Source organism: Lichenostomus cassidix, chromosome 5 (assembly GCF_008360975.1).
Source record: "Lichenostomus cassidix isolate B80296 chromosome 5, HeHo_3.0, whole genome shotgun sequence".
NCBI classification, from domain to species: Eukaryota; Metazoa; Chordata; class Aves; order Passeriformes; family Meliphagidae; genus Lichenostomus; species Lichenostomus cassidix.
The window spans coordinates 45983949-46008703 of record NC_139486.1 but is presented as its reverse complement, the minus strand read 5'-3'; the positions used below and the strand labels follow the sequence as shown (position 1 = coordinate 46008703).

Here is a 24755-nt window from a genome sequence, read left to right as displayed (position 1 = left end):
TAGTCCATGGCAATTGGTGAGTTATTCTGAAACTTACCCTCTCTCCTATGTTGCTGTCAACTCCAAACCCAAAGCAGTCAAGCAACAGGAGGTATTCTACTTTGCCAGTATGGCTTCTGGTCTAGTTCTGAGATAAAATCTACAGAAAGGCCAAAATTCTACAGAGAGGCCAAAATTTCTCTATCTGACAGAATTCCTCACATCAAGTTAGAGATTTAAAGGGCAATATCTAGCATTTTTTAACTTGACTCCATGTATTTTTCATCATTGTAAAACAATAGTTGTCACAACCACATTCATCTTCAGATTGTAATGATAAACAATAGCAAAGTACATTGCAGAATGATAAGTAAGAACATGTGACACAACTGATCAGAGCACCAGCCAGTTTACATCAGTCTAACTTCAACAGAGATACACTGAATTTACATCAGATAAATCTATGGTTTCCAAACTAGTTAGACTTTCTTGTGCAATTAAATCCTCACTTGCTTCTGACTTTGGGAAATTATTCCCTTCCCTGCTCCCAACACACGACTCAGTACAGAAGAGAACAGAAGGGAACGTTCTAGGAAAAAAGTACTTCCCATTTTGCATCATGATAAACAATTTTTTTTTCAAGAGAAAACAATTCTTGAATGAAATGAATTATTCAACCAACTTGCCATAGTAACAAGGAGACAGCTCAGATTTCTTGGAAAAACAGATCATCATCGTCATTGAAACTACAAAAGTGTCTGTCTTGAAGATCAATTTCCCTGTTGTGGATTACCTCTACTCAGAGAGGAAAACAAGCCACACGAGAAGTCAGCTTCAGCTCCCTCTCTGTGACAATGTAGCCAAGAGAAGAAATTGTTTTCACATACGCCACTAAATATCTTGAGAGACCTTGTACTCGTGAATGATGGCCATGGTAGAGCTCTGCTTCAATACTTTTTTATTCTACAACATGTAATACTGGGCCAATGCAAATAGCAAGGCCTGCTCAGGAGCCACCACCACTGGAAGCAGAGCATTCTTTCTACCACAAGGAATTTTCCTATTGATCAAAAAGAACTGAAATCAGACTCCTTCACACCAAACCCATCCAGTGAAGGCATGTTTTAGACACTTCACTTATCCTTACTAAGGAAGGAAAAGAAGTAGCAAAACTCTGATTTATGGCTTCAGCAAGTTCAAGATGATATGCAGGAAAGGTTTCACTAATAATGGCTACACTTCATATAAAATGAACCTCCTGCAGAAAAACATATAAATAATATCAGTTTTGGGTGTTCCCTAGCTACCTTTCTTGAGCTCATTGTAGCCCTTCCACTGGCATAATGTTTCCACAGAATTGTATTTCAGTCAATGTGGCAACTACAAGAGATTGGCTTCATATAAAATGAACCTCCTGCAGAAAAACATATAAATAATATCAGTTTTGGGTGTTCTCTAGCTACCTTTCTTGAGCTCATTGTAGCCCTTCCACTGGCATCATGTTTCCACAGAACTGTATTTCAGTCAATGTGGCAACTACAAGAGATTGGCTTCAAACCTCTGATAAGGAGTTCACACTGGCGGGAACTCATTTAAAACCTGGAGCATGATCAGGACAAAGCTGCCCACTGCAACCTTGGAAAATAACTCCAATAAGTTGTATCAGAATCTCATTATAAGTAAATGCATCATTTGAAATAGCAGGCCAGTTAGGTCTTATTTTTCCAACCTTAAATCTCTACATACAAAATAGTATTCCTGAGCAGTTGCAACTAATCCAGAGGTTGCTCTTCTCCACTGCTGAATCTAAATACTGATCCTCAATTCTGATAACACAACCATTCTCCCTGCAATGCTTTGCAATGATTGCACAAATTGCAATGTTGGCACAAATGAGCATGGCCTGTTTTAACTAAATTGGAGAAGTTGATTTGGAACCCAAAATCCAGCTTTCACTTGGCTTCCCATCTAGTACCATAAATAAAAGTTAACATAAAAAGGTAACTATAAGTAAGAGAAAGTTATTTTAATTAGAATAGCTCAAGACACAAGTGATTTAATGTATCCAGACTGGTTTTTTGCAAGGTTCTGACCTGGCTTCTTATCAGCTTTCTTGGAGTGCTGTTTCCATATATTGCCCACAACTGAGCCAAGTTCCAGCATAGCCTGTGACTGTTCTAAGTAGCTCACAAAAACAGCTATTTCCTTTCAGCAACATTTTTTTCCTTATTCTCGAGAAAGATGCACCCATTTTCATTTTCTTCCTAAAGATAAGAAAGGGATAAAGAGGCTGCAAGAGCCTCAGACACAGCACTTTGGTTTTGTGCTGTTTCACCATGATGTTTAACTCATTATGACATGCAGGATAGACAAAGACCTCCTGATATGCAAGGTCATTCCTGAACCACAAATATTATTATCAGGAGTCTCAAAGTCCCTAAAATGTCACGTCAGAAGGCATCTGTCAGTAGTTAAGAGGAGCTGTGGGTTGTCATTTCAAGGTCCTGTTTCTTCCCTCCTTTCCTACAAAAATTTCACAGATTAGAAAAACAAAGGCTAATAAAAAATGAAAACAACATACACAATACCCAGGGTGGGCAGCAGGTACACAGACTAAGCCATGCCTGACACAGACCCTGAAACCAGCACTTTTGGGGGTTAGGGATCAAAACAAATGGGAGAGAAGGAGGGAAGTTGCTCATTAAATAATTATGGGGTTTAGTCTAAATTGCTAAGTAAAAGAGTCACTGCATGTTTAGCAGATGCTACTGTGTAAAGCTAAATCTGCTAAGACACCAGCATGTTCTGCTCTTTTTCTCCCCTGCTCTACTTCATAAGCAGGATTTCCATGATCAGACAAGCATCCACTGAACAGCTGGACAGTTTGCCAATTTTACAGCAATCAGTGATCACTGAACACAACAAGTTCTCTTCCCAAAGCAGGGCCAAAATAATAATAATAACAATAACAACAATAATAATAAGAATAAGCTTGAAGGGTTAAAAAAATTCTTCCATCTATTCACATTTTTATATCCTTTATACTGCAGTTTTGTTTGGGTTCTTTGGGGAAGCAGGAAGAAGAATCTTCAGAACTTTTCCACCCACATTTGAGGGATATGGAGGAGAAACACTTTATTTGGTCTGTCAGTTTCTTGGTATTTTCAGTGAAAAACAGAAAACCGAATCAGACATCAGCAGACCCCATCACATATTATGAAACACTATACTTAAGAAATCCCTAGCTTCTGTAGTACACTGAATCTTCAACTTTCAAATTAGTTTGTGTAAGGCACATTATCAACATTACAGGTGACAAAACGGAAGTGTCTAGAAATTACTCTCAAACTCAGAGATAATGAAAGAAATCAAACCTGCTCACATCCAACCATGTTGTTACCTGCCTGAAAAGTCTTCCATGAAACAGCAAAGAAATGGATTTTCCTTTTAATAAAAGCAAAAGGATAGATGGGCATAAATTAATCCCGTCAAACTTAATGTTTTAGCTTGGGGGAACCTTTATGGACTTTGTGGACATGCTTTGAAAAAGAACTACTTTACAAATAGAGGATGCAATAGGAAAAAAATGCCACGAATCTCTCAATACCTGGATACACTAGTTGTGACCTTTTCAACCTCGGGATATTTCATAGCAGATTGCTGTTGCTGAAGTTTCCTCAATGGTCTGAGATAGATCACCTGTACTTCAGATCACGATACATCAAGTTTGTGGTACACATTCTAGATATGGCATCAACATTTAATTTGGTTCTGAAGGGGTTAATTGGGAAATTTGATCCTTTATATTGCCCTAGGAAATCCACAGTACATCCCTGATTAATGTGACAGGATGCATCAGTTCATAAAGGGTGAAATTTACCCTTGCACAGTAGGCTAGCACTAGACCAACACTTAAGCCCCACTTAAGCACTTAAAACAATGAAATATCAACAACTGGTGAAAAGACAGCATGACTGTAGACGAAATTCAGTGTCAACAAATGCAGAATAGAAAGACTAATGTGAATTAGTAATATACTTTTCTGACTCTCAAGTTAACTGGAGACATCCTAATAAAAATATCAACTCAATGTGCAGAGGTAATCAAAACTGACAACAAAATGTTGAACAATCAAACTGAAAATTGTACTTGAGAATGAGATAATGCCAATGTATAAATCAATGATATATCCCCAACTGGAATACTGACCTCAAAAATGCATAGCAGAAATAGTTAACTTTAAGAGGCCAGCAGTAAAAACACTGAGTGCATGAGGATCATGCCAGGTAGAATGAAAATACCCAGATTGCCAGCTTTGATGATCAGAGTAAAAAGAGACATACTAGATAATGTTAAACAAACACACCACGATGAAAGATAGAGATGATACAAGGGAATAAAGTTTTAAACAGAGAAGGAGGAAAAGGAGAAAAGGATTTTGATGCTTCTTTTCATTCATTTGGGGCAATAAAAAATCACATCCATTTGAAGTACAGACAGATATTGGAAACAGATTAATATCCCTATATTAGAATAAAAATCAACCAGTAATCTTTGACACATTCAAATAGAAGGCAATTACTAACCAAGATACCGGGGCAAAAAAAAAAAAAAAAATATCCTACTATTGGTGATTCTGAAGTCAGCTGCTGCAGAATTTCTAAAACTGACCACTGAACAAATCTACTACACCATAAGGTAACAAGAGAGAACACCAGTCTGACACAAAAAACATTGTTTTATCACAGCATTCCTGGTAATGCCCATGAAGAACTAGGCAGTCTTAAACTGACAGCAGTGCAGTGTTTATCCTGCAGATAAACAAGACACTTTTAAATCAGTAAATCCAGATATCATCCTGACCCACCACAGCAGTCTGGAGCTTTCTTCTTGCCTGATTAGTAACTGCAGCATAGACATACACAAGTTAAACTAGGCTGATGGTATGAAATGGTATGAGATTTTGGACCATGTCCAAGACTGATCTAAAAGACAGGCCCTTTTACAGTTTTTCATCTCACTCAGAGAAGAAGTAAGTATGTGGTTATGTACAGTTCTGGAACAAAAACGACTTGTCCTACACTGTCCTGAAATTCAAAGATGGTTAGGCCTCAGACATAAAATCTTACCTGTAGCCAAAAGTACCTCTGTTAAACTGTGTGTGTTTCACCACGAGTCCTTATCAACGAGCATTAATGCAAAATTAACACCTGATAGCTCTTTTGATGAAAATGAAGTATGAAGATTATGAAGTCTGATGTGGAGCAAGCTAAGTACTGGGAAGGTACCAAGTAAACTTCAAATAAAGGACTATCTTTATTTTCTCAAGGACTGGATTCCAGCAAGGAACTGAACTACTGACTTCCCCTTCCTTACCACCTCCTGTTGCCAAGAGTCGGATAAAATAAACCTTGTCATACAGATTTTTATTGAGATCTCTTGAGACAAAAAGAAGTAATTTTTAGACAAGAGGTCAAGTGTAAGAATTCTAGGCCTAAATGTCAATAGTCTAAGAGAATTGTAGGCTTTTGTGGATAGCTCAGAAAAGAGGCAATATCTAAGCTGTGGCTATTGCATCAACAGAAAAATACAGCTGCTATAAATTCAGAGAGCACTTACATAAAGAAAGCTAAGAAAACCAGTCAAGGTTACAGAAAGGCCTTTTCAAAGACTGAAACAAACATGCACCTCTTTGCAGAAAGGGTGCAGTATCTAAAACTTCAAACACCAAAACCTTTTATAATACATGTGGTTTTGTACTTTTCTCAAGCAGCAATGTTTGAAACAAGAAAATCCACCATCTAGACCCTTTCCCAAACATTTTAGTCTCTGCTCTTATATAGAAGGTCAAATCCATAACCAGAGTCAGTCCAGCAGCGTGGAGTCCAAGGCTCTTAACCAAACAGCACCAGTTGAGGATCTAGCCCACAGTCACAAAACCTGATCTTTCAGTTACACTGTGTAAACTCCAACTAAGATTACAGAATACAAACTCAGGCTGTTCCTGGAGTAATCCATGGTTAAACTGTGTTTCCGGTGAAGCAGTGGAAATCTAAAGTAAGACTCAATAGCCTCAGAGCCATCAAGCCATTTTAACAACAGCACAAGCAAAGCACCAATTTGTGGAGAGAGAAAGACTCTGGGCTTCTTCGTGATCTCACATATCCCACTCTTCCAGCCTGTTATTACATTTAATACCCTTCAGTGTTTCATAATATGAGTGAGCTTACAGTCAATCACACTCCATGGTGCTGAGCTTGCAAAGCAGCATGGATCAAGATCTTTCCATTCCCTTTGAAATCCAAGTCTGGATTGCTCCAGCTTGTTTTTCAATCGAGCAGTATTTTCAAATGCTACAGTTCGATTTTACAATGCTGCTGGCAAGGCTGGGAATCAAGCTAAATCCACACGCATCCAGTAGGGAAAGTTGCCACAGGGAAAGAGTGAAAAAAAAATCAAAGGGTGAGCAGTAAGATGATCCTATACCACTGACTTGCTGAATGCCAAAGAATAAAGGTTTAATATAGCACCAGAGAAATAAGAAAGCCAAAAAAGTTACTTCCAATACTGTCAATAGTTGCTACTATGATAGAGATGGAAACACAAAACTGGAGGAAAAAAAAAGCTGCTGCATATGTATTGTTTCTTTGTCACCCACTTACATTTCAATACTAAATGCTTCTCTTCAGCATTATATGTCATTTTAAATAAGCTTCACAGCTGACAAGAGAATGCACCATGGTGTGGAGGGAGTCCTGGTATAGCTTATAATCAAATCATATTTGACTAATACTTTAATCTATACCTTTCACTGCTTATGGCCTAATCCTTACTGAACTTGTTTACATGTAATTCAGGAGAGCAACTATAAAATATCCTCACTTGAAACAGTTTTCCAGTAGCACACACTTGCTGACTTCAGTCAGGTGACTCCTATAAAGACCCATGGAAGACAGCAAGGTCCATAGTAGGATATTGTACTGCTCTGCTGTGTCAAATTGCTGTAAATCCAACGAAACATCAATGAAGCATCAGAGTTGCAACCAGAAACAAAAAAAAGTGTGGCAAGAACAAAAATTTGACCCATCATTATGTGTGAGTTTTCTTGTAAAACACAATCTCTGAACAAAACACAAATGGTACAAATCTGATGACCAGGAAGAATTTTAGACTCTCACGTAAAACAGCCTGTTATAACCAGAAGAACCCGAAAACTATAGGACAATGTTGATTTAACTTGAAATTTAAATACTATTTTGCATCTGAATTGGCTCACCTTACAACTTCCAAAATGTGGAGAAACAGAACATCTATGCAACTTCACAGCAGGACAAACATTAGAATGGGAAGAATTGCATTGCAAAGGTCACAGTAGCAGCTGTACTCTGCCACAAAACCAGAACCGGTAAGAAGGTGAATGACTTTAAAACACTTTCCTTTCAAATCTCAGTATTTTTGCAAGTTAAGAGACAATAGAAAACCAAAGAAATTGTGCATTTGAGCCAGGCTACTGACACTATAATCATAGCTGCTTCTCTGTTAAGGTTAGGGAATAAAGTCTTGGTGCTTTAATTTCTCCCAGGATGCATGTATAGCTGTGTTGGGATCAACACAAAAATCTTACCAAGTTTAACACCCTACCTCCAGCAACAGTAAACCACTTGAATAAACCACTTGAATTTATTTTTAGGCTGGAAACAAACATATTTTGACATTTTCAATAGAAAAACTATTTAGAATAATCAAGAGGGTGGAGGAGGACAACTCTGCTTTTCTAACTGAAATATGACTCGCTTTCACCTCATCCACAGACTAGTAATTAAATTTTAAATTTATTTATTTTTATTTTAAACCTTTGAACTACCATAAGTTTGTTGGAAAACAGGGAAAATTCAGTTTTTAAAAAAAGTTAATTTCCTTACTGTGGATTTTGCACTGTTATTATTTTTATGGATTTAGTTTAAAAACTTGTATTCCTCTTGACTGGATGGCTGAAAGCTGCTCACTTTAGGCCTCTCACTGCCTATTTGACAAGCACACTGAGGAAAAAGAAAATGAAGGGCCCAAGGGTTTTTTTTCCTTTTTTATTTTAAACCTGCCTGAGTAGGCAATAACCAATTTTTATTCCGCCTCCTAAAAATGACCAATAACCTACTGCAGCATGTGTTACAGTCCTCTGTTTTAAATGACAAACAGGAATCTAAATAAGGAAAAGTAAAATCACATTTTGGAGATTGCAGGTTAGGCAAGAACTAATGATGCCTTAACCTCTCCTATTCTCCTATGTTAACTGCAAGCATTAAAGGTCATAAGTTGTCACTGCCCCTCTAATACATAAGCTACATGCACTGAGAGCTCTTTGCATGGATCAGACTCTGACCACAAGCTGTGCACTAGGCTGGATCTTTGCTTCCTGACCGAGGAAAAGCCAGCAAAAGGAGTCAAGTTTTACATGCTCAAAAGCATCATGGGTGAAGCAACACTTCTGCATCATATATCTTAGCTGGCACAAATGTCTCTTGATAATTTTTGGCAATTATACCTCAAGTGACCTAAAGTATTATCGAGTAAGGCCTCAAACTTATACTATCTGCTGTCCACAGTATCAAGTTCAACCAAATACTGCCAAGGGCTCATACGCCACAACCACTGTCCATCATTTAAAATAATAGGAGTTATTCGGGGTATTAATGTTTTTTATTTACCAATCCCATTCTTCTTTAAAATGAACCAAAATAAAAAAAAAGCCAAAACAAAGAACACAGAAACCTGAGCAGTTTGGTTTCACTTCACAGACACACAGTAGGTTTCAAACACCACAGTCAAAAATCACTACATTCTAAAACAACTCATCTTAACTGGTATTATTGGCCCTAAACCCTTCAGCATTCAATTGTTAACAAAACTGCATGTCTTCCTACAAAGTATTTATGCAGTAGCACAGTCGCAGATACAGCATGATTTTGACATTTACTGTAGTCCTGGAAAGGAAACAAGCCAAATGCATTCCTGGCACAGCTTTAATAATTTCAAAATTCATTTGCACAAAACTCTGGCTTATTATCTCAAAAATAGTAAGGAGCAATATTTTATTTTATCTATTTTCTGAACTCCCATTTTTACCTCCCAGAACATAACTTAGTACTTCAAAATAGGTCTCAAGTGGAACTCAAGATATAGCTAAATCTCATACTAGCAAAAGGGTAAATTTCACTCCCAGGGCACTGATGAGCAGATTCTCCTTCTCCATTAGCCAATTTTTTTTTCCAGACAGTAACTTACAATATGACTATCTTTAACGCCCATGTAACAGACTCCTAAGGTCATCCCTTAAAAAAATTCTTTGATATTTCAATTTTCAAGTTCATCAGCAGCCTCCTCAGAAATGCCTGCATTCCTAACAGTCTAGTCTTCAGAATAACCCAGGAGCTGAGCCACCCACTTCACACCGACCTATACCCTTTCCAGGCAGTAGTTCTGGGAGCTGAAACTTATGGAAATAGTATTTGGTAAATATCATTTTGCCAAATAAGACTGTTGGTATTATCCACAGGGTTCATTTTTTAACCTTTCTTTGTCTTTTACATTCCACTTGCAAATTTAGGGTGGGGGTGGTGATGAGGTGAGGACTAGAAAGGAAAAGAGAGGAGATATGGGACTATATGGCAGCTTAATTTGAGGCACTTTTAAAGGCTTCTATATCAGTCTGACAGACTCTCCAAAGATTACTTAAAAGAAAAAAAAAAAAGGGGAAGAAAAAAAAAGAAAAAAATGCACACCACCAGAGGGCTGCTGCCTGCAGGAAAATGAAACTGCTGCATTTTAACACTGCAGTAGAATTCCACCAGCTCCACGGAGGCATAAATAAAAGTGACCAAGTTATAAATCTTTTGTAAACTAGAACACACAGCATCATACATAGTTCTACTCAGTGACATTTTGTTTGAGAGATCAAGGATAAATGCCCCTAAGGAAAGCAGCAACAAAAGTCAGCATAGCCACATATTGTCAAAATGTGAAGATCAAAGCAATTTTTCTGTTTTATTACATAGTTAGAACAACTTTAGTTTTAAATGCAGCCACAGAAATTCCAGCATTTATGTATTTCCGTAATCAAAAGGAGAAGTTATGGATGACAAAGACTGCATAGATATCATCACCTGGACAGAGCAGACTGTATGGTCCACTCCATCCCTCAGGAAGCTAAAAATAAGAAAAGGCAGGGGGTGGGAATAAAAAAAATTCTAGACCTAAATAGTAGACCTAAACTAGACCTAAATAGTAGGGTTATCACAGGCCTTTTCATGATGATTTTTATTTCTGACAAAGCTAGCTATACTAGCTGGCTAACCCTGTCAGTTCCAACAGGGAAGTCAAGAATTGTCTTAGCTTTCCAGCAGGGCACCATAAAAAAAAACATACAATTTTTTACTTGCCCAAGGCTCCACCCCAAGTCAGTGACTGAGCCTGTTAAGGTCAGTGAAGACTACATAGTTATTGTTTCTGAATAATCTGCCTTACAACTGCACAATGACATGAACAGACCCTCTATTGTACACATCTCCACTACTCTTGAAGCCAAGAAATGACCCAGCTAGGACTCTGCAGCATTTCAGAGATCACAAGAGTACAAAGAGTGACCCAATCATTTGAGAAGTTCAGTACCTTTAATCCAAGGGACCTTGAGAGTACAGAATAATCTAGCACAAGAGAATTAGAACTCTACAGGATCAAGTAGAAGGTTGGTATTTTGTGTACACACATACATACAAAAAACCCCCGAACCCTGAAATGAAGTCCCACATACACAAAGTGTACAATGCATTATGTATAAAAATACTCATCCACATCTGACACACCATATTGATTTGTAGCTGATGCAGGGTTTATCAAGAGAGCAAAACAAAGGCACAACAGCTACAAGTAAATAATAAGAAAAAAGATGGAGCAGACAAGACTTCTACACAGGGCAAGGTTCTTAGGTGCTCCGGTTCACTTATCCGACCTTAACTGCCCTATTTTCACAGCTCTTTGTGCCAGAAGAGAATAGCACTACCCACCAGTGCTAGAATTTCACCTCTGCCTGCAAGTTACACATACCCTTTGATGGGGATCCTTGGCTTTGCCATGTTTTCAGTCTCCACCATTTCAATGAGAAGATAAAGACCTACAGCACACAAGTTTCTCCTCCCCTCTGATGAACTCTTGAGAAATCTTCAGTAGAGCAGACACTTGAACAGTAAATATTAATTTAATTTTGATATTCTAATCAAGGTTGCTATGAATTCTTGTGAAGCAGTCCACAGCCCATCTGGTTCCACAGAGCCACTGACATCAAAGCACTGAGAATAAATAAGCATTGGTATAGCTAAAGAGGCTTCTCACCTGTAACTCATCTAATTCAGTGGTGGTAAGAGTAATGGTAATGACAGCATTAAGGACACAGATCCAGAAACCCTGCCTATTTTTGCAGCATTTTGTCTGAGCAGGACAAGCCACCTGGTAATAAAGATGGCAACTGTCCCAATCATGCTAGTAGTCTGGTTGTTCCTCTCCCTAGCAAAGATGTAGTAATGATAAACGTAAGGACATTTTCTCCATCCTGAAACTTAATGCAGACTGGCTGGGTAATTTCAGTACATGTATGTATGGAACACTAGAGAAGAATTACTACTAAAAGTATTAAAACATTTGTTTGCCTTAATTTGTGTGTTAGCTGAGCTGACAGACTTCTGCTTTAAGGATGAAATATAGTAATTTGTAAAATGCTGGGCCTCTATTTTCAGTTTGAATTGAATTTGCTTACAGTATCATTCCACTTAGTGCTCTAATTTGCTTGAATATTCACTGCAGAGATGTATTCCTAGGCTGCTCTTAACTAGAACACTGCCAGAGGTCTGCCTCTGCTGCCATCAGTGAGAAGCTTGCTCATGAATCAAAATCCCCTCTCAGATAAACTTGAGCAAAAGGCCTTGAAGTCACTGAGACTGCACAGATGTAACTGAGTGGGGAATTTGCTTAAGTAATGTCTTCATCACAATCAGGAAACAACCAGAAGTAAAAGAGATGTGATTTCATAAATATGAGCAATGAAAAAAACCACAGACCCAGAAGAAAAGCAGCATGGGACAAAACCCAGAAACTCTAGGACAGATCATTCTTTATTGTCGACAATTACGGATTTTAATCAAGATTTACTGATTTACAGAAGCGGGAAGTTTGGGGGGGAAAAGGGTAGATTTAATTAGTTTCAAAGGCTAATGACAAACTTTAAGGCTGGTGCTCACAAAGTGTAAGGAATTTTAAAAGCTGTGCCACTCATAGCCATGCCTTTACAAAAAAACAAATGCTCGCGTTTAATAGGGCGATAGTGCCTGTGCCATTGCCAAGTTCTAATATAATACTTGGCTTTGTCTTTGGTGACGATTTTGTACAGACAGGCATTGCAAACACACAAACAGCTCTCAGTCTTCCTCTCAGCTTTCTGCAGGAAAGAACTACTTCAAATACTGCCACTGTACCAAAATGGATACATGGAGGAAATACAAAGAGGGCTCCCTTCTTCCCACACTCCCCAAGCACTGAGCTCAGCTTGCAAACAGAAATGACCAAGTTCAAGTCTCCATTGCCCTTACTTTGCACTGCTCCAGCAGCAGAGAGTAGGCAAGAATCCAGCCTGTCAAGCTGTCTGGGGATTCCCTCAGTATTAGGGAACCTTAATGTGCTTTCAGCATCACTTTTTCCTCCTAACTTTGGTATAAGAATCTTGAACAAGGTGAGGGCAGTATCTGAAGACCAGCTATATTCCAGCAATCTCAATATGCCATGGCAGCATCTCATGGCCCTCTAAACCAAATGAAGATTAGAGAAACTGTGATGTTTAGGACAGCTTTCTTCCAACCTGATTTTTCAAAGGGAATGAAATTTAACTGTTCAGGCTGTCTACAATTCCCCCATAACATCAGAACCCATTATCAAGTTTCAACCAAGTTTGAAAGAGGAAGGGAAGTCTCTAAGATCCTAGAAATTCAATGGAAAGTGCTGAATGTCTGTGGAAAAAACCCTAAGAGATTCAAACTATCACTCCCATTATGGAAAGCTCAATTGTGATTTAATCCTTAATGTATTTCAAGAGAAAGAAAAAAGATGGTCAAGCAGCAGAGACAGCTCCAAATGAGCCACAAACATTGTCCTCACCTAATCCAAAAGACAAGGGACAGAGAGAGAGTAGGAGCAGCAGAGGAACACAGGGTAAAAAACTGGAGAATATGGAGCTCCTTAGTTTCACAGTTCACAGAGCAAGTTATGGTTTAGCTGCACAGGGTAACAAAGAATAGCAGAAGAGGTGAGGCTGGAAATGATCTCTGCAGATCGAAATCAACATCCTTGGCCAAAGCACAGTCAACTGGAGTGGCTTTGTCTAATCTGGATTTGAATAGATGCAAGGAAGGAGACTTCCCAACATCTCTAGGCAACCGGCATCAGGTGCAACCCACTCTCACAGTGGAGGAGCTTCTTCCTATATTTAAATGGAACTTCCTATTCACACACAAAGGCCTTACTAGGATTAGTGCCTTAGCATGAAAGGGATTACATGCAGATAATGAAACACAAATTATCCTTCCTTCAGTTCACAAGCTAGGCAAGACACATGAAACGTGGAAGAAAAAGAATACACCTAAGAGAAAATAATTCTCCAAGCACATACAGTGCATCAGTATTAATTTCCCAAAGACAAAGCATCTTGATAAGTAGGAGAAAACTACAGAAGTACCTTAATTTCAGTCTACCATGACCATACAGTTAAAAAAAAAATATTACAATATACGCTTATTTAGATATGGGCTATGTCCTTGAGTACTTCTACCAGCTCTTCTAGCAGTAACAATGAACCTATTTAAATAGGGCCTAAACAATTAAGGGTCTCAGCCTTCGAACTGTAACATCCCCAAAAATTTTTTGAGAATACCTTCCTAGCATCTTAATTTTCTAAGAGACTGCAGCTGTAGAAAGAATCCAATACCTGTCTAGTAGCCTCTAAATTAGGATGACAATCCTTGAACCAGTTTCCATCTTGAAGATAACTTCAAAGTTTAAAACAAAGATAAACAAAACCCCAAAAGCAGAGAGAAAAACCAACAACCAACCCCAAAACCCCCACAAAAATACAAACAAAAAACCCAGATGATGAGGACTTCAAAAAGAAACCTGTAGACCAAACCTGTACCTGCTGCCAGCAGGTTGTCTCAACATGACAGCCAAGCTACCCATCATTTAAAACCTGAAAATATGATGAGAGCTTTGTAATAGAGAACTAGGAAAGATAAGAGATTCCAGTATGGTAAAAATCTTAGAGTCAAATCCATTCCTTAATCTTAGGGACAGGTGACAGTTATCAAAAGGAATTCACACAATCACTGAATGAAACTCACCCCAGGGCAAATGGCTGGCATGACAAATAACCCAATTCTCTCCTGGCAAACAGTCAGCAAAAGACATCCAAAAAATTTTTAACATCTCACACAGCGCATTTCACACCACAAAGATTTGGGATATGAACTCTTATTTTCCCCACTTAAACTTGTGCTTTAACTCAAATGCAACAAAACAGTAGTCTTAGCAAAGTCTTATGCTAGCTAAACCCAGACTTTATCAGAGCAGGACTTTTTTTTTTTAATAGAATTTTTAAAAAGGAAATAGTACATCTCCAGCTCATGTTTAGCTGCAAATATGTTCTCACAGGTTCCTCTTCCTTATAAATTATATTCCTGTAAGGCAGATGAGCCAAAACTATGAACCAGGGCTTTGGCATGCCTCATCCTGGACCAAAGCAAAAAAGCAATCACTTTTCCAATAGGAGCATCTGTGCAGAAATCTAGTATCTACACTGCTGGCCACACATAAAATAATTACAAAAAGGAATGAAAGAAGATAAAGCACCAAGCAATACCATCATCATTCCCTGATGATTCAGTATGAAGACCTGGTACATTCTCATTTGCAGCTGCTGTTCCACTTTGTCAGACTGAAATTTAATAGTTCTAAGAGTAGGCTTTAGACAATCAGCAAAAAATTAACACATTTTTGGTCCAGTCCAGTTTACTTCTCCCAGAAACCAGCTCCTCCATTACTTCTGTGGCAGTCAGTAGTGCTTCTAATAGACAAAATACAACAGGAGTCAGTTTATGGCATTTAAAGCTGAACACACAGAGGAATGACACTGCAAAAACAGAGTGTGTCAATACATACATAATGCAGACATTATTAAGAAATATATACATTACCACACTGATTTGTTTTCTCCCGCGTTAAGCATATAGCGCAAAAGATAGCAAATCAAAATCGCAAAAGCCTCAGGATATAAAGACAGCACGTTGTTTTGTAAGTAGAAGCAGAGCCAGAAGAGCACTTACTAAATTGATGCCTGAAAACAGCTTTCCTTAAAAAATTAAATGCAAGTACTTCACTGGAAATATTATCATGCCTATAATTCCCACATAGTGTTGGAACATTAAGACAAGAAAGAAAAATAGATAATACTTGCACCCCACCCTAAGCCACCTGACAATGATTTCTCTCCTCAGTATCCCCCTGCACCCTGCATTAACCCATCTGCTATCAGTTGATTTTACAAATCTCAGTGCAAAGTTTTCACCAGCAATGATCGCCTTTTGTCAGCAGCTGGCAAGTTATCTGCTTTCTTCCAAAATCCTTAATAATCAAACCACTATCAACGGGTGGATATAAGATAAGAAACTGAAAAGCAGCTTGTTATCTGTAGCGAGCTACACAAAGAATGGTCCCTTCCAGTCTAACCCTACCCCATCCCAAATTACAAATGTTTATGTGAAAAAAAATTCTAAGAAGTATTCCTGGCCCTTCTAAGTAGGCAATAACCTTTATCAAGGAAGCCAGAGTAGGTGCAACAGAAGTCTAAAAGGTAGAAACTGCTTGGCACAGCCAAGGGGTGCAAAACAGTAAACTTGGCCATTAGAACTCCGTGGGAGTTATTTAGGACAGCTTTAGGGCTACTTTGTATCAGCTGACACAAGTCTCTGGGGCCTTCGGGAAACAACAAAATCGTTTCCTCAAAAATAAAATCAAGAACGCTAACACATCAAGGTAAGCGTCCTACTCTACCAACTCCAGCACTGAATAACTATGCATCAGCCACCCGCAGCAGTCTGAAGGTTACTCTGCCCTCTGTGAAGGCAACAGTACCATTTGCAAGAGAATGTACCTGGATTTGCTTAAACACACACCATTTACCTTCTTTGTCCACATTGCTTTCTATCATTAGTCTCATGACATGCTTGCATTTAATAGCCTTTAAAAAGTTTATCCCAAGGTCATTGCAAAAGAAAACAGTGTATTCCTGTTTATAACATCCACAGGAAAACTGCATCCTTACAGGCATCTCTGCCACAAATGACACATCCAAGAACAAAACCCTTGCAGCTACATTAATAGCCAGTGATGCACGTCTATGAAAGGAACCAAAACAAATTCTGCTGTTCCACCAAAACTCCACTTAAACTCAACTTTCAAAAGCTATGAAGCAATAGAAAAAATCTTGGGGGTGATGTTTTTAGTGTGGTTTTTAACATTTTTATTAGTAATGTTTCTAGTCTGTAAACATAATTAATAAAAATTTATATATCTATTCAAAATTAAATGTAGAGTAAGTAAAATGAAACTGGATGATCAATATTAACATGCTCTTAAAGTAGGCATTTTAAATTAAGTTTAATTGGGTCACATTTGTGTACCTTTTAAAAAGACTCTCTGGAAAACTTATATCTACCAAGCATGGATGCTCATAGGAATCATGTCCAAACCAACCAGGAAAACTGAATTTTTGGTTTGCACTTGCAAACATCTGTGTTTGAAGTGATAGCACAACAATCCAAGTAGAATGCAATTCTCTTATGCAATATATCCAACAGACTACATTTGAGAGTACAATTCAAATTTTTGAATACTGCATAAGTGCAACCAATCCATAAGTGAGGTGAAGACAGTTGGGGAAAGGAGATATAAATAGCTGTTTGCCAGAAAATCTGAAACAAATAAGGATATAAAGGAAATCACTCTGCATTTACAGACACTGCAGATGAAGACGGTTCAAGTTCATTAAGAACACTATTTACAACAAATTATTCATGTTATTCTACAGATCATTATGGCTGTTTTGTAGAAAAACATAATGTTTATGCATGAATTGGAAATGGAACAATCTCCTCATATTCCATAAGCAGAATGAACAGCATTATTGACTAGGATTGCTAAACATCTTTGACTTGTTTAAAACAAAACCAGAAAATTTCTTTGGGATATTTCTTAATAGGACAATCCACAACAAACAAAAAAAAAAAATCCACCCTCATCTATTTATCACGGTGTTGATGATCTTTATACTGAAGCCAGCTTAATTTAAAACATGGACTGACTTCACAAGGGCAAATTACAGCATCTTAACATTTGAAGAGGACCACTACTTGAACATTCATTTATGTCTCTGCCTTTACTGTACCTTCGTGGAAATCCACATTCAGGCTTTCACCTCATCTTATTATGACTGTTTTCCAGTGTGCTCAATACATTCCTCATGCAATGTCTCTCACTTCAGAGGGTATTACTTCCAAATTTCTCATTTCCTTTCAAAATTTTCTGAAAGCTGGAATTCTTCCACCACCTACATTTGTTCTATATTACATACCTACTAATTTTCAAGTGTGCATTGCATTTGTTCTTGTCTTCCCAATTACAGTTTAACTCTCTAAAGTGCACAATATTAAAGACTTCCCAAAATATAATATGTGGAGTAAACTTATGGTAGAGTGAAAAACATTGCAATGCTGGAGAATTCAAAGCACGCACTGTTTGCTCCACTCAGTTTACAAAAGTAATTGTAAGAACCCACCTAAAACGCTACACTTGGTCTTCTCATAAAATCTCCGGTTTTCTAGAGATCAAAAGAATTCCTCTCAAGACATAAATTCTAATGAGAAGCTTTTCCCTTTCTTCAACCTCTCTCCTCACCCTAATGCAGTCCTTCTCACTGTAGCAGAACAAAATGACATTAGAACAGTGATGGAAAGCAGAAAGTGCTTGAACAGTGAAGCGCCCTATTTGTGAAATCAGTGCTTCCATAGTTCCTGCTGACGTCTGAAACATAAGTATATAGTCATAGAGTCCTACTCATTTGACAGCACCCGAATTTTAACAACTCTTGGGTGAGAAAACTTACTGTGCTTTACAAAGAAAAACAACAATGCAGAGACTGCTGCTGTTTCTGTAAGTTCATAGTAATTGTGCTATTGATATTGAGGTAAAAGACTAATGGCATGCCCATACAAAGTTTGAGGAAGAACGGAAGTTAAAAATCATTTTCACTGCATTTAGTAAACAGGAATTTGCTAGTTCAAACAGTAAACAAAACAAAACAAATAAAAAGAGGGAAAGTCAGAAAAGAGATAGCCAAACTTTCCAGTTCAGACAAGTGGCAGGGTAATACTAGTTTAGTTCAGTCAGTAAAGCAGGCAAACAGTACTTTTGAACAGTCAGATGAAAGGTAGAAAAAGTTAAGAAAGAGCAAATCTCTCAAAACTCATAATCATTACTTGATAATCCATTAAGTGAAAGTCACTGGCATAACCTTCCTTGGGAAAATTTCATTCTTAAGACCTCTGCTACCTACAGTATTGCCTGCAGTATTTATTTCTATGATTACTTACTCAACATTGAAGTCTTCACAGACTATCATGGTGAGGAGTATGGATTTATAGTGTTTCAAAAGAAACTTACATAAGGAAAGCAAAGTATATGTATGAAAACATTATTAGGATATATACTGGTTTGTTTGTGTGTTTAAAAAGGCCATGAGGAAAACTACAATGATTTACACGTCTTACAATGATATATTCATCTAGACAGCGAAATGGAAGAAAGCTGTAGCCCTTAGAGTCTCTCCAGATCCAATACGCTGAGTTAGGAAAAAAATTATAGCAGTATGAATGAAAAGGATATACTTTGTTTAGCCTACTTACCTAAGGAAACCAGGCTTCTGAGATCACATTGAATACCCAACATCCCTTGAACAGATATGAAGCTTTCACTTTCAACCAAATTTGATGGAGACAAATAAAAAAATTAACAAATTTCAGTTTTTGCCAGTGTCATGGAAACAGATGGTTATGGCTGTAAAGAAACATCCTGTTTAGGCTCTCACTAAATAAAAGGCTATTAAATTCACTAAGACCCAAATTTAATGATTCCTTTTCTTACATAACCAAACAGCACACTGCTGAACACCTCACTCATGGCTCATATATAATTAACATGTTATACACCAAAATAGCTGTAAGCTATATGGAATGCAATGCAGAAAAGGGAACCCCTACACTTTTTGTGAAGGTCAAAGTGCCCTGAGTTTCAAGCAGGACTCTTTGTACCAGGCTTAAAACAGAATAAAAGGAACATAATGAAATAGATAAGCAACATTAAACTTCCCATGAAGTTTATCTCAAAGTGAATAGAGTAACTCCCAATTAGAGCCAATCACTTATTGCTTGTAGACAAATCAGCATTTTAGAAATTTCAACCAGACATTGAATTAGTGCTACAGCAAACAATGCTGAAGCCTATACAGTGACTGTCAAATGAAAATACAAGAAAACCCTACAAAATGCTGAAGACCTTCACAAGAAATACTTCAGTTCCTCATCTTTGCACTGATTAATAAATATTCACTACAGTCAGTTTGAATTACTGTTAAGAGTTTCAAGGGTGAAATAGGGGTTAACGAGGCCAAAAGAAATACATGAAGAGAGGTAACCGTGGAATGATAAAAAAAATTAAAAAAAAATAGAGCAAGACATACACAAGTAGCTGGTTTCATGCAGAATCAGTGGCAAATGGAGTTAAGCCTCTCTTTTACCTAAACCTAAAACACTGCTTCATGATCAGGTGTGACTAGGACTTCTCAAGGCACACTGTTTCCACCTGTGTTATTGTAACAGGACACACATCCTTTGCTCATTACTGTTAATTACAACGGAAACCTCCTATAATTAACTGTAAAAGAATGTACCTGTGAAACTGAGATAAAGCAACGTTTCTCCACACACCCATATATTTATATACAATAGTGATTTTTGTTACGCTGACAGTTCTGTAAAATGATTTTTTGAGTATAACAATCAAGATTATGATGCCTCTTGTATTCTTGCAAGATCATCTAAATAGAGATTCCATGAGCTATGCCACTAGATGACGTCAAGAAGAGGTGCTCTGAATTCAACCTATTACAAAAGCAAACCATCTTGCTACAGTACTCAAATGATACACTGAATTCATATGCTGCATTATTAAAAATAATTTTTGTCCCTCTGTCATTCCCACTAGCAGCAAAGACCTAAGCACAACCGTTTTTCAGCACTGTCCTGTGTAGCTCTCTTCCAACTTCTCAGCCTAAGAGGCCCTAATCCTCTCTTTGTGGCATCAGTCACCCTCGGCAAGTGTGACGCACCAGCCCAGAAGGCTGCTCAGGACAAATTCTGAATATCTGATCAATCAACACTTTCAGCTGTAACCCACCCGTTTGAACAGAAGGCTTTTCCCTGTCAGTTTTGCCCACCCATAGCCAGATGTCACCAGGTCCCACTAATGTCCCAAGAGACCACAACTGGACCTCTTTGCAGGGACCAGTAGGTTGCTGCTGGTAAACACTTTTGTTCAGCTTTTACATGGCAATCAGCGAGAACTTCAGAGAGAAAAAGCCAATGAGAACTCTACCTACCATTTAGTTCTCTCTCCATGGCACCCTCTCCAAGTCTGCTCTGAACTAAGAATGAACCCACACTTCTCCCCAAAACCTCTTCTTTTGATGTCAGTAAAAGCAGAGGTAAGAATGATTAATACATTTGTATAATGCCAATGTATCCAGGAGCAAAGCTAGATCTGCCCATATAAAACAACTTTATAGAGTCAATAATTTTACATTCCAAACAAAAAATGATAGATATGAAGATCACTGCAAAATGGACAGGACTTCGCAACACAACTTACACTTTCTTTCTATTCATCATTACATTTAGCCAGATTTTATTTCTCAGTCTTCCTCACCCCCCCAGAAAAAAAAAATAAATTCCAAGACATTACCTCCTAATCTTCCTAGCTTTAAAGCCAAACTCTAAAGGAATGATTACAACCACTATTTCCTTCATCTGTATGCCACTGCAATGCAAATGCAAAGATACACAATACAGTGTGGTGAACCAGGCCCTCATACTGTACTGCTCATCCTCTTCCTAAAATGCTGCAGATTGCCTGCTTACCCTCCAAAACAAGCAGGATGATGATGAGCTACATGCCACACACTGTTCATGCCATTCTGCATGCTCCCAAATGTGATTAGCACAGAACATGCGAGAAGACCAGAAGGCATCTTTCCATATTTAGCCATGTATGTTTAATACTGAGTTAGATTTCACCCCAGTGCATTATTCCATTAATCAAGGGCGGGTATAACAAGAGAGACACCGACTGACATCAGCTACTTTCAAGATCTCTCTTCCTCCTTCCCCCACCTTCAGCTTGTATGACACCATGTATTGTGCATTTCATGTGCATTCATGTGTGCAAACCACAGAGACTTATCTATAAAGATCAGTTATACGGTAAAACTGCAAAAGGAAACTTTCACCCTTGTCCAGCTGGTTGAATAACTGCAAAGGCCAACAGCAGCAAGCCTCTAAATACATCCTGTTCTTCTCTCTCCACCCCCACGTCTCTAATCACTTAGGAGGAAGATAGGAAGATTAGCAGAGAGGAAAAAAAAATAACCAAAGCTGCAGATAACCCTTTAGGACCACAACGTCAGGCTATAAGAACATGGAGCAAAAGGTTAATGCAGCTGTATTTTCAGGAATCTCAGGCACAATTGTATTTAAAGGGAAGGGAGGGGTACTGAGAAGGTGAGAGAGAAAAAAAAGGAAATGGTGATGAAGACAAAAATGAATTTGTCATCTATAGCTGGCTCTTTGATCACCTGGAGTATTCAGGAAAGGATTATCAGCAGAAATAGGGCAGTTTTATTAATAATATACCACAATTTTTCTTGAAGAATATTTTCATTACCATCATCAGAACAGATTTTAGTAAAAACATAGCTGCAGAAGACTCACTGAGCTATCCAAAGGATAAAGGTGGTAACCAAAACAGTGTCAGAGAACTACCTTTAGCAGCTGCTACACTGAAGAGATATGGAAAAAAAAGAAGAAATATAAATAAAAGTCACTTCCACTAGAAGACAATGTCATCTTCATCCATGTCTCTGAACGGTTGCTATGGGGTTGTGAAGAGGAGGGGAAGGATGGGGGGGAGGTTATAATCAATCATCTCAGAAGAGCATTGCTTCTTACAGAGAAAGATCTGGATTTTGACTGTGTCCGTAAGAAAATTGCGGACTGCAGAGCTGCTGCCACGCAGGGCAGTGAGGGAGCAGGCAGAGCAGAGGCAGCAGCTGGGGATGGAAACGCCTATTAAATCCTTTAGACAACAGATGGGCAAAGCTCGGCTGGGTTATAAAAAAAAAAATACACCACAATGCATCATGTTTTATTGTCCCACCATAATGAACAACACTTAACACCCACATGCCCAAAGAAGCCCCCCTATGCCTGATCTTACCCCTTCCCTAAATTATAATCTCAAGTCTCAACCCACTTTTGGGGGGATCCCAACCCAATGAATTTGCCAGATGCCATTGCTTATTGCACCTGTTACTAAAAATAAAATGAGAAAATAAAAAAATAAAAAGGAAGACATTTGGGCTTCTTTTTAAGGGTTTTTCTTCCAATTAATACTCCCCTGCCCTTGAAGTGAATATGCTATCCAAGCAAGCAACAGTAAGTCCAGATCTTGAACGCATTTAGGGGATCTAATTATGTCATGTAGGGCAGAAGCACCTGCTCTCTGCTAATTCCCTCCACTCGCTTTCCTCTTTTTAATATTTCTTACCATTGTTCCATTCAGGCAAATCTGCTGGGGGTGAGTTTCATAAACAAGCTTTAAGAAAAATAATTAAATAACCTCCCTTCCCCCCTCCCAACCCCTCCTACAAAAACACAGCATAACCAGAATGAATTCTGCTACCGATCCTCTATTTTTCTTTTATTTCAGACCCTACCCACAAAAACCACCAGCCCATCCATCCATATTTGCTAAATACCCACAGCAGTCAGTGCCAGAGACATACTGTACATATTTCCACCACCCCCCCCAACTGCACCTTAAGGACTACACCCTTTTCAATCATGATGTCATGAAATACTGCTGGTGACTCCCCCACTACCACCACCACCTCCTCGGTACTACAGGCTGTGAACCTTTAATTTCAATATAATTTGATTAAAAAGAAAAATGCTCCTAAGTAGGGCAGTGAAGAAACGGATGTGAAAATTCACCACCAGCAGATCATCTATTTTTTCCTCTGCATGCACTCTGGCTGTCATCAGAACAACACCCATTAGCAGGAGTAATGAACATAAAGCATCCCGGGCTTTTTTTCTTTTCTTTTTAAGAAAAAGATAAAAGAAAAAAAGGAAGAAAAGAAGGAATTAAAATAAATACTAAAAACAAATAAAGGCCAAATCCCCTATGAATATTATCTGCACTGAAACAGCAAATGGGAAAACCTGAACCCTCAAACACCCCATCCCCAACACCTCACTGGCTGCTACAGCACCTTCCCTCTAGCACCGGTGCTGCTGCAAAAGAACCAACCTGTCTGTCCTTTTCCTAGGGTTTTCTCCAAACGATAGGGTCCAACATATTGTGCATGTTGAGCTCCGCTGCCTTCTTTCCCTGTTGATGTCATTTCTACCTGGATCTGTAATTCTGCAATGTGTATGTGCTGATGAGCTGGAATTTCTCTCTGCAGCTCTTTAAATTCCCACTTTGCAGCTGTGCAAGCAAAGCACTCTTTTTCTTTGCTTTAGTCCCCTTGGTTGCAGATTTTCTTCTTCCTCCTCTTTTTTTCCTCTCTCTCTCACGTGCTTGTTTTCTCGCTGGGTCTGCTTGGGACGCTGAAAGACGAAGGAGTTATTTTAATGTTCAAAGAGGGGGGGGATCTACGATCCAAGCCCAAGGAGCATGATGCTGGTGATCCGAGCTCCGCACGCCTTGTTCTCTCCAGGAGCTGTTCAAGGGAGAGCCAGAGCTGGAGCGGCGGAAGAGCCGGGGCCCGCAGCTGTGAATGACATTAAAAGCAGCCAATCCCTCGTCTCCCACCTTCTTCTCCCCTCCTCCTTCCACTACCTTTTCTTTTCCATCAGCAGCAGTTGCTGCCTCTGCCTGCTACAGAGCATCATGACCAATGGCAGCAGCAATCACCTAAGTTCATCAGCCTATTGATAAGGCACAATTAAATATGATTTAATGTGTATATTAATTTAAGACCCAAACATACACTTCTTTTTCTTTTTTTTTTTTCTAACCTTTGAATTCAACTCCACTGTGCAGCTGCAGTTCCAGATTATTAAAGAAAAGGCAAGATTGTGGTAGGAAATAGGAAAGGGGGAAACAAAACTGCTTCTGAAAATGAGCTTGGGAAATTATTTCATTCTGTTTGATTCTGCTGGACCTGTATCTCCTGAGGGTTTTACCCTTTAAAGAGAGCCTTGGGGAAAGAGGAGGGCCAGCGGGAGAAGAATGATAGGGACAATCCTGTAAGCACTGAACTCTGCTTTTGAATTTCATGGGAAAAAATAAAT

At 38.5% G+C, this 24755-nt stretch overlaps 1 protein-coding gene and 1 long non-coding RNA gene across 9 annotated transcripts in view; both read right to left on the bottom strand.

The window, feature by feature from the left end:
• Positions 1 to 24233, bottom strand: part of BRSK2 (BR serine/threonine kinase 2) — a 309427-nt gene extending 285194 nt beyond the window's left edge. For 4 of the 8 annotated variants that reach the window (XM_085062820.1, XM_085062821.1, XM_085062824.1 and 1 more), the window contains exon 1: positions 23767 to 24229. In XM_085062820.1, the coding sequence (XP_084918946.1) occupies positions 23767 to 23860 (94 nt within the window). In that variant the 5' untranslated portion in view covers positions 23861 to 24229. Of the gene's footprint in view, positions 1 to 19028; positions 19087 to 23766 lie in introns of those variants that run through there. The other 4 variants (XM_085062817.1, XM_085062818.1, XM_085062816.1 and 1 more) reach the window with 3 other exon arrangements.
• Positions 13833 to 16543, bottom strand: LOC146436530 (uncharacterized). The gene is made up of 3 exons (XR_014852911.1): positions 16249 to 16543; positions 15393 to 15418; positions 13833 to 15133 (listed from the first exon to the last, which is right to left on the bottom strand). It is a non-coding gene; the product is annotated as an uncharacterized LOC146436530 (long non-coding RNA).
• Positions 24234 to 24755: the final 522 nt, after the last annotated feature.